Source organism: Silurus aristotelis (assembly GCF_946808225.1).
Source record: "Silurus aristotelis genome assembly, chromosome: 14".
NCBI lineage: Eukaryota > Metazoa > Chordata > Actinopteri > Siluriformes > Siluridae > Silurus > Silurus aristotelis.
In genome coordinates this window covers 27122944-27134013 of record NC_139587.1, presented here as the reverse complement: position 1 = coordinate 27134013, position 11070 = coordinate 27122944, and the positions used below count along the sequence as shown (strand labels likewise).

Genomic DNA, 11070 nt, shown 5'->3' with positions numbered 1-11070 from the left:
TGTGTTTGTCAGAGAGAGAGTACAAGATATGATCTTGATAAAAGAAAGAAAAAAAAAAAAACCCACACGTTTACCAATAACTCGATAAAAGCCGTGACAAAACAGACTCGAAATGAAATCCGGGTCACGGCACCGGGAATCTGTGAGATCAGCGTCCAGCGGTTGTTGATGTCGGAGGGATGTTATGAAACGCTTGACCGCACAATGTGCAGAGGGAAAAAAAAAAAAGGCGTCGCTGGGAAGGAAGCGTGAGTTGAGCATTTCATAACATTGAGTTTTGGATGATTAAAGTCTGTGATTGGGTGCCGAAACGGCAACACTGACTCATGGGGTTCTTCCCGACTGATCCAGCGATTACGGTAAATCCCAATAAAATACCATTTTCCCCCCGTTTAAAAAAATACATATAGAGAGAGATATACCTGTATATGTGTATATATATATATATATATATATATATATATATATATATATATATATATATATATATATATATATATATATATACACACATAGATAGAGTGATAGATAAAGAGAGAGAGAGAGAGAGAGAGAGAGAGAGAGAGAGAGAGAGAGAGAGAGAGAGAGAGAGAGAGAGAGAGAGAGAGAGAGAGAGCACTTAGGCATTCATGAGAACAGAGTTTTGTGCTTTTTCCTGCTGGTCAGGATGCTCGAAAGTCAAAAGAAAGGGTGACCCTGTCTCACAGTAAAAAAGCCCATTGAAACCCGAAACACCAGTGTTCTCAAACGAATGCATAAACAAACTCTGGAAACCTCGTCTCCTTCAACCAAACCTCCTCCTCCTTCTCCTCCTCCTCCTCCTCCTCCCTGTGCTTTAAATAGATCTACAAAAGTAGTCCAGTCAAAACAAAAAACAAACAAACAAACGAAAACCTAACAGGGTTAATCAGTGCTTAAAATGCGCTCGATCTCCTCCAGTCTCTTTAACGCCGCCTCCCGTTTCTTCTCGATGTCTTTAATCTCTTGCGTGGATTTGCTCTTAGTCCGCTGGTCGGCGTCCAGCTTCTTCTCCCGGCCGCCGGTGTTTTCGGCGTGGGAGGATTTCCGCAAATTCTTCTCTCCCGTTGTGTCTTCCCCTGCGTCCTGTTCTTCCTCTCTCCGAGCCTGAGCCTTGTGTTGTTTCTCCGTGACCTCGTCCCCGTCTACCGGCTTCCCGGCGGCGCTTTGGGCGGCCATTTTGGCGCGCACGATCGCCAGGTGGCGCTGTACGTACTCCTCGTGCGGTGCCATGGCCAGAGTCTCCTGGAGACACTGCTCCGCACGGGCCAGCTGCCGCTCCTCGAAGTACACCACGCACAGATTGTGCTTAGCCTGGACGTTCCCCGGGTCGGAACGCAGGATTCGCTCGAAGGCCTCGCGTGCACCGCGCGTGTCCTTCAGCTGGTTCATGAGGATATCGCCTTTCAGGATGAGGCCCTTCGAGTGCTCAGGGTGGTGCCACAGAAGCTCATCCAGCACGGCCAGAGCGTCCCGTTCGCGATTCCCCTGCGTCAGGAGCAGCGCCAGGTTGAACAGAGCGCTTCGGAAACCCGGCTGCAGAGCGATGGCTTTCCGCATCCAGCGTTCTGCCGCTTCGTTTTCCTCCGCGTCCATCGCCAGCATTCCCAGATTGAAATATCCGTTGGCATCGTTGGGTTCCTCTTCTACGTAGCTCAGGAAACGGCGGTTGGCTTCGGGCCGGAGCTTTACCTCACCTAGAGCAAAGAAGAAATCAAAAATTAGATTAGTGATCGTTCAAATTCTGTGCAAGAGATCGGTCATTTCAAACCACAACAGGCAAATGACAATGTCCAGGCATCAAGAAGTAGGTTGAAGCCTCAACCCCGTCCAGACGGCCCTCTGTTATTGACCACAATCATCTGGCCAACATACCGCCATGAAAATATGTCAACAAAAGCAGCTGGAAAACATCAGCAATTTCGCTTTTATAAGACCTTGATCTTTCACACATGCAGTGTTAAATGTTCTGAAATGGAACCCTGATGTGGACGTTTTTGGCGAGATTACACTCAGATGTGCACCAAAACAGTCCCGTCTTGGAAAAGAGCGACCGAGTGAGCCGCTCTCGCTCCATCTCCAGGTGAGCTAGACTCGTCCGCGAGGCGAAAAACTAACGAGCTGCGCGGATCCCATGTGCTCTGCAAGATGACTGTCAAAATGATCAAACAAACGCAATGAAATAAAAAACGTTATAAACTAGATTACGATTGTATTTAATCGTGTCTCTCTGAGATCTGGCCGTGCTCCGCTTCTACATCATTTGTATCTTGGCCCAGGTCTCTCCTGTCATGTGGCAGCTGCTAAACAGAAAGTATAAATGCCAGGACATGCTTCCTGTGAGACTATTAGATATAACCGACCTCATTTACATTTATATTTATGGCATCCTTATTCAGAGTGATTTACAATTGAGAAGTGGAGGGTTAAGGGCCTTGCTCAAGGGGCCCCTCAAGTGGCAACATGGTGTGCCTAGGATGTGAACTTGAGACCTTCCTATAAAAAGTCCAATGACTTAATTACTGAGTTAAAACCTCTCCATTTTTGGAGCTACCAACTTTGAATTGATTTCACGCTCAGAACTAAAGCGCTATCAGCCCTCTTCTACATACATGAGGTAAAGGAGACCCCTGATTGGCCAATGCCACTGTGATTGACAGAACGAAAGGAAGGAAGAGTGACTCCAAAGCGGGCATTTATCAGTGTCAGGGTGTCAGTTGAAGTTTCTGGATAATTTTTTAACAATCGCAAAATGAAAGACTGCTGATATTTCGCTTTTGAAGTCATTTCGTATCCACGCAGAGCGGTCAAGTGTTCACATGTTAATCGGTCAACAACGACGGCCAGTGGAGGAGCAGAAGGGCGTGAAAAGCCTCCCGCCTCTTTCAAATCGCAATGTTGCTCGAACGTTAAACGTGTCTCAAAAACAGCATGACGTTCGATAGTAAACCAACATTCTGCTTCTCAGCGATCGCTCGAAACGTCACAGCGCTGGGGTTTTTTTTCCGTGTGTGATTATCGTTATCATTGTTCGAATTCCTCCAGCGAGAATAGCACAAGGTCTGCAAACTAACGGGTGGCAAGTTTATTTACCCTGAAGGACCACTCCCAATTCCACCCACATACCTGCAGCTGAACGAGCAACTCATTCTCTTGTACACCTCGTGTACAAACCGGCAGACAAAAGGCGCATTACTGCAGGGTGGGTGTGTAAATACGCCAAGTGACAAACGCATGAAAGGCGAACGCTTCCCTGTAACATAATAATCCATCCTGCTTTTCACCTATTGAGAACATAAATCTCATGAGGTGAAAAACCTTGGGTTCTGGCTGCATTCCAGAGTCTGTGTGTGTGATAGAACACAGGTCCAGTGTACATGAAGCACACGATGACTCACGCTAAATACTTTTCAAAATATTCTTCTGTTTTTTCTTTTCTTCCTCTGAACAATCAATAACTTAAAAATAGATCCAGAAATCGATATCTAACTCTTACACAAACGGATAACATCCTCCGAGGACTTGGATTGTGAGTGCCGTCCGATAACCAAACGAAATGGAGATCCAAACCTGTTCCAGCACGACGATTCTTCTGTGCACAAAGCCAGCTTCATGAAGATCTGCTTTCCATAGATTGGGCGTGAAAGATCTCCTGCTATGAAGATTTAAACTCTATTGAACAGCTATCTGGAGGATTTGTCATGCTGACTGCACGACCAGGCCTCCTCACCTCACCTCACCTCACCTGACCTACAGTACCCTGATTCCACCATCTCTCCAAAACTGTGTGGAACATCTTCACAGAAGAGTGGTGGGTTCTTAGAACAGAAAATGGGGACTAAATCTGGAATAGGATGCTCACTAGATGCAAATAGAGCTCTTAGAACAAAGTCCAAACTTAGAATACGCTGGTTGCAAAAGTATACACACCCCTTTAAGCTATACTCTGTCAAAGGAACGATCGTGTGTAGAACAACATTAAGAGTTCATTGGATTCCACTTTTCTTTGAACGATTGCTCTAAAATGACGTTTGCCCCAAGATCAACATTTACATTTATGGTATTTGGCAGACGCCCTCATCCAGAGCGACTTACAACCAGGGCAGTTGAGCGTTAAGGGCCTTGCTCAAGGGCCCAGTAGTGGGAGCTTAGTGGTGCTGGGATTTGAAACTGAGACCTTCTGATTCAGAATCCAATGCCTTAATCACTGAGCTCCCACCTCCCTCACGACTTCTAAACGACATTAGAAAAACAAAACCGAATTTAAAGCAGTCGAAAATATTTCACGAAGAATGGACGCATGGATCTGCATTAGAAACGATTGACTGAGAAAAGAAAAAAAAAAAAGGGGAAAAAAAAAAAACAACCTCTAGAGAAGCTCAAACTGGAAAACAAAGCACGATTGGCATTTTGGTAAATGTTTTACACTAAACTTTTAACGTGAGATTTAATGCTTGTGCAAACAGAACTCTCTCTCTCTCTCTCTCTCTCTCTCTCTCTCTCTCTCTCTCTCTCTCTCTCTCTCTCTCTCAAGCCGCACCCACCGGATTCCTGCATGAGCAGTGCCGAGTTGAAAAGGGCAAGCTTGTGACGTGGGTTGAGATCCAGCGCGCGGTTGAAGTTCCTCAGGGCTTCCGAAGGCTCCTTCATCTCGATGTTCACGATGGCCAAGTTGTACCACAGGTCGGCGTTGGTACGGTCCAGCTCCAAGGCACGCAAGTAGGCGTCCTTCGCCTCTCCGGGTTTGTTCATCTTCAGCAGGAGCTCACCTCTGGAAGAAGAACACGGAGATACACAATTCTCAGAAAAGAGGGGAGAGGAAAGAAAAAAACTAAAACAAAACACCCACTGTATGTAAAAACTTATAAATAAATATACACATGTACATTATAGGATATAATACGCCATTTAGTCCATAAGTATTTGGACAGAGACACAAGTACAGTAATTTTAATAGGTCAAAATGATCTTTTATTCCACAAGCAATTTGTCCAGATGAGGATTCTTTCGCTCAGCATTCCACACATTTGTGTTCATCAGCTACGAGGGTGTTAGTAAAGTCAGGCACTGATGAAGGTGAGGAGATCTGGAGTGCAGTCAGCGTTCACGTTCATCCCGTAGATGTGCAGTAGGGTTGAGGTCAGAGCTCCATAGCATTAGATGTTCCGCTTCACACCATGTAAAGCAGATCTTTATGGAGCTCGCTTGGTGCACAGGAGCATTGTCATGCCGGAACAGTTTTGGGTTTTCGAACAAACACAAAATTTTGTAGTTTGGAGAAGAACCACATATGGAAGTAAAGGTCAGGTGTCCCAATACTTTTGTCCATAGAGTGTAAATCTACTTAAATATCGACATGATTTACATAAATTTGCATAATTTATTTGCACAATTGCTAATATTTGCACTGCTGCTAGATGCTTAACCTCATTTCGTTGTTGTGTACAATAAAGTTGGATCCATCTTTCGAGTCTGGTTCCTCTCAAGGTTCCTTCCTCATATCGTCTCAGGGCGTTTTATTCCCCTCGCCACCATCACCTCTGTCTCACTCGTTAGGGATAACGCATAGGGACGAGTTTTACGAATTGAAAATGTATATTCGGAATCGCATGTATTGAGGAACGACGTGAAGCTTTTATCCATTTACGGGAACGCTGAAAAGCGTCGTTTATTTACTGTTATATTCGAGCGCCTCTTTTGTGAAGCGAAAGTTAGCGGTGGAAGGTCATGAGAAACGATTCACCCTCCGTTTCTCAACATTCTCCCTAATGGAAAGCTACTTGTCTAATTCCCAGCTGATCACATTTTTGCAGCATTTCAACCTCAAACGTGCCAAGAAATGCGTTTTCCTGGACACCAGACGGACAAGGCACATCGCTGAGACGCTGAGAGGAAGTGAAGATTTAGTACTGGGTGTAATACAGGAAATCCATGTTGAAATCACGGCTCTACCTGCTGATGTAGGCTTGTTTGAAGTCAGGCCTCATGCTGATGGCTTGCCTGTACAGCTGGTCCGCTTCCTCCAGCCGCGAGTCGTTGGTTCGGATCAGGTTGGCCAGGTTGATGTATACGTTCAGGTGGTTCGGGGCCACACGGGTCGCATACTTCTTCCCTGGAATCACCTGGAAAGGGTGGAAAACAGCATGCAGTCGGAGATGAACTAACACAAACCGGCAAAGTGTTTCTTTGCAACCTTTATAGTGCATTTTATTAATTTATTTATTTATTTATGGCAGGTGAGCGTTTACAGCCACGTTTCTTTATTTAGGTCACTTATTCTTGGGCTTCGTTTAAATGCCAGCTGCAAACTTCTCTTCCTCCTGAAGATTTCAGAAAACTTGTGCTGGAACTGGAGACTCCTTTCCACCCAAAAGCTTCCAAACTGAATTTCGCCATATCATTGAGTGACATTACAGATCATCATGCAGGGTAAAAAGCGCCGTCTGCCCTCTTCCACACACACACACACACACACAAACACGAGCTCACAGACGTGTCTGATTGGGTAGTGACGCTGTGATGGCAGAAGCAGTGGTGGGCAGACACGAAGTTCATGTAATTCGTTACAATTACGTATTTGTTCTTTACTGAAGTGTTTTCATTAAGGAGACTTTTACTGTAACATCACTACATTTCAAAACCAAATCTACTTTTTACTCGACTACATTTTGGAGAAATCGTTTGAATTTTTTTGTGGATAAAAACGTAACTGGTGAAACACGCAGCGAGTCACCAATCAGTGTCGAGCGCACGCTCTGTTTTACACGTGTTCTGATCGGCGCTCGGTGCATCTACTGATCACCAACATACAGTTCAGCATCAGTTCAACATCAAGCAGAACATTTAGAGAGGAATAAATGCTGAAGAAACTCCAGACTCGAACTCACCACAACACACATGACCTCGTTTACATAATTTGTTTGAAGTAGTTGAAAAGGTTTTGGGTTCATGATGATTATAATAGAAATCAATCAGTGTTTGAGTCATTAATATCATTCTATTAATAGATCAGTGTGCTGAGAGTCACATTCGAGTCTTTTCACATAAACTGAGTTAAGAGTCTTGTGATAAAAATGATGCAAATCAACATTATAGTTATAATAAATCAGTACTTTGGATACTTGAGTACATTTGAAGGGACACTTTTACTGGAGTCACATTTTACTGAGTGTCTCTACTTTTACTCTACTACATGGTTTGTGAACTTCATCCACTGCTGAGCAGGAGAGAGAAAGAAAAAGCCACTCCCACATATGGCATTTTGGCAGATGTTCATATCCAGAACAACTTACATTTATCTCATTCATACAACTGAGCAGCTATGGGGTTAAGGGCCTTACTCAGGGGCCCAGGAGTAGCCACACCGAGCTGCCACATAGCTGCTGAGTTGTATGAATGAGATAAACGTGTAGCACAAATTCAAATATCGTCATGTGTTTCTGATTGGCTCTATTCTATACATTTCAATTCAATTCCAATAGAGCTTTTAATGATGGACATTGTCCAATAGATTACAATACACACTTTACAGTCCTATAAGTTTGTCCCTAATGAGACAAAACCATGAGAGGAACTAGACTCAAAAGGAAACCCCTCCTCATCCACACCGAAAGTCCATTCATTAGAACCCGATCATTGTCGAGGTTTCAGCTGTAACTGGTCGTGTTTCCACTCATTACAGCCCAAATCCATCTTCACGGTTCTCGAGTTCCTCAGTTTCCGTCCGGGAGTAGGAGCTCAAAACGAAGTGGAAAGAAGGAAGGGACAGGATCACTGGATCTTCTGATCGATTTGGTGACGTTTCCCGTTTTGGTTTTCTCCAACCCCGACGAGGCCTTGTGCACGACCGGTTGCTATAGAAACACCGACGTTTTATTTATATGTTAGTATTCGGACAAAAGTATAAAAAAAAAAAAAAGGTTTTTCCAGCCGTACGTGGTTCTTTCCTAAACTCTTATCGCAAAGCAGAAGGTACACATGAAGAGGGAGCATGAAGTTCACTTGAACTAGGAGACCCAAACGCTGTTCCAGCATGACAATGCACCTGGGCACAAAGTCAGCTCCATTAGGATCGGCTTTCAATGGGTTGGAGTGGAAGATCTCAGGTATACACCTCAGTTGTGGGATAAAGAACATTGTGGAGCTGATAATCATCTAGAAATTTCCAGCCTTTGGATTTACATTTATAGTATTCGGAAAACCTTTTTATCCAAAGCGACTTACAACAGAGCAGTTCAGGGTTAAGGGCCTTGCTCAAGGGCCCAATTGTGCAACCTTGGTGGTGCTGCGATTTGAACTCATGACCTTTGATCAGAAATCCAATTTCTTTCCAGCTGACTTTCATCCCACTTTCGTCCACTCTCCCCGTATACCTGAACTGTATGTTCATATAGTGTGTGTGTGTGTGTGTGTGTGTTTGATAAATGACTGATTACTTTGCACTTTGCACACTTCCTGCCCTCTAGATACGTCTTTGATTGTGTCATTCAGGTCCCAAACACACCATCAGGCCCTGATAAGCTCTATAGACCAATCCTCGATATCTCGATATACGACCGCACATCAGAACGTTTTCCGAGAAAATTCGGGATCTTCAAAGTCTCTTCTTACACATTAATCCGGATTCTTCGTCATAAACCGTGATCGTAAAACAACAACAACAACAACAACAAAAAAGTCACTTCAGGCTGTGAAGTTCACAGAGAAGATCCTATGGAGTTTTTTTTTTTTCAATAAAGAACTATTCCACCCCCGTGGCGGAACAAGAGGTCGATGACACGAGGACTGAGGGAACAAAGGCACGGCTGCTGTCATGAGAATTACACAATTAAATCTCGGCCGCGACGCTGCTGTTGTTCGAAACGTGGAAATCGTTCTCCCACGCCGTTAAGCCTGATTTCTACGTTATTTATCCTGGCGGAAGTTTTGTTTGTGAGCTTGCACGCCTGCCAAGACCCCGCTCATCGCTCACTCGCGAATCCACCAAGCACCAATATTGTGACAGACGTTTTTCACTTCACTGCTTCGATGCTATTAAACTCTAAGACGTTTGTTGTTTTTTCAAACGAAGCTGTTTGAGTTCATATGGTTCTGATGATCATCTGATGGGTTGCAGGCTGGATTCAAACACCTGTAACGAGGGAGCTGAGTTTACACGTCATTAACGAGACATGTGATACTCCTTCGTTGGAAGTCGTTATTTGGATGTGCCTTGAAGGAACAAAAATTTGGTATGTGCTCCTTACTGAACATCCCCTTCCACATTTAGTGCCGATTTGCAGTTATAAAAAACTCCACTCTTCTGGGAAGAAGTTCCATTGGATTTTGGGGCAATTTCTGGAGAAGGTGAGGAGAAGTTGAGGTTTTTAAAAGGGTTGCAGCTCTAAAGCAGATCATCCACTCCAACCAGATCTTCATGGAGCTGGAGCTTTGTGCACAGGAGCATTGTCATGCTGGAACAGGTTTGGGTCTCCTAGTTCAATTGACGGAACGATTTCATGCTCATGCATCCAAAGACAATTAGATGCCTCCAACTTTGTGGTAACAGTTTGTGAAAGAAGCGCATATGACTGAAAAACACAATTTGTTGAGTTAAGTAATGCTCCTCATGCATCCTGCCTGATACGCTGGATGGGGTTCTCTTCGATTGGAGACCACACTATGCAGCTAGAGATGGTTCCGCATGAAGTTATTGAGCAACTCAAGAACCCTGAGGAAGGATTTGGACTTTAACATCCACAGTCTGCTACAACGTGTTAATGACCACAGGTTGCATTTAAGCACTTCGAACTCGCACCTTGATGGAACCGTTACGTATGGACGTTCGGTGATGACGACGGGTTCCCATTCGAGTCTGGTTCCTCTCAAGGTTTCTTCCACTTACCATCTTTGAGTTTTTCCTTCACAACAGTCATTGTGGCTCGTTCATTCGCCACGAATGTATAATTAGAAGGAACAAACTTGTACATTCTTGATGTTCAAATGAATTGAAAAGGCAGGTGTCCGAATGTTATATATATATATATATATATATATATATATATATATATATATATATATATATATATATATATACAGATATATATATAGTGCGCCTCTGATCTGATATAATATCCTGGAATTTATTTACAACGCTTCAAAATAAATAAATAAATGAATAAATAAATAAAAATAAATAAATAAATCTAAAGAGTATTGGGCATAAAAATCCAGAGCTAGCAAGAGTTTAGAGCTGATGCAGGATATAGAGCCTGTCTGTCTGACCGGGACGCTCTGGGTGTACTGACCCTGGGAACGTGGTATTTATTTATGTAAACATTCTACAATTATGTCGTACCTGTGGCATGAGAGATTTAGCGACCAGGTACGCCTCTTCAGCCTCTCTGGATCGGTTGAGGTTCTTGTACGTTCTTCCGACGTTCATGTGGGCGCCTATGTCATCTGTATAAAAAGAAACGTGGGGTTTACTGTTTGTCACGCGACGCCGGGACGTTGCGGCGGATCCTTATGATTTACGGAACAGGATACGTGTGGGGGGTTTTTTCGCGGCTCGGCGGGAAACGGATAACAGTGCAGTGGCTCCTGGGAACCCCAGTGTTCTGAGGAGCAAAGCGATGCAGGAGTATGGAATCTTACAAAAACACGATGAAACACTAACCAACAACAACAACCCCGGACTCGCTGATGTGTGTATACTGGCAGCGGACAAGCTGTAAAACTTTACAACGTTCTTGGATGGATACTTCTGAGCGAGAAAAAGACGAGCCGTGCTTTTTATAACACCCCGTGAAATCTCATCAAGGATGCTCTTTTGATTGCTGGACGCTGTTCTCAGCACCATCGCCAAAATCATAAAAAAGGCGTGATAAGGGTTCATTCTTCCAAAAACAACTTCACATGCTTGACTTTCGCTTTGGGAAACGGACTTCGGATTGAAAATTCTTTCGTGAGAAAAAAAAAAACACAGGGCTATAAAAATGGACCACACGTGAATCCGGAACGTTCCTCAGCGACGTGAGCGCTCGGGCGTGACTCGTACCTGGTTGTACTCTT

The 11070-nt window shown here is 44.0% G+C and overlaps 1 protein-coding gene and 1 long non-coding RNA gene across 2 annotated transcripts in view; one reads left to right on the top strand and one right to left on the bottom strand.

Annotated features, from left to right (window-relative positions):
* The first annotated feature begins 256 nt into the window (after window positions 1–256).
* On the top strand, window positions 257–699 carry LOC310737102. The gene is made up of 2 exons (XR_014536756.1): window positions 257–424; window positions 569–699. It is a non-coding gene; the product is annotated as an uncharacterized lncRNA (long non-coding RNA).
* Window positions 556–11070, bottom strand: part of tmtc3 (transmembrane O-mannosyltransferase targeting cadherins 3) — a 43176-nt gene continuing 32661 nt past the window's right edge. The window contains exons 10-14 of the mRNA XM_083561185.1: window positions 11057–11070; window positions 10355–10458; window positions 5971–6140; window positions 4563–4789; window positions 556–1715 (exon numbers count right to left, since the gene is read on the bottom strand). The exon at window positions 11057–11070 is cut by the window's right edge and continues 98 nt beyond it. Of these exons, the coding sequence (XP_083417311.1) occupies window positions 904–1715; window positions 4563–4789; window positions 5971–6140; window positions 10355–10458; window positions 11057–11070 (1327 nt within the window). The 3' untranslated portion in view covers window positions 556–903. The remainder of the gene's footprint in view (window positions 1716–4562; window positions 4790–5970; window positions 6141–10354; window positions 10459–11056) is intronic.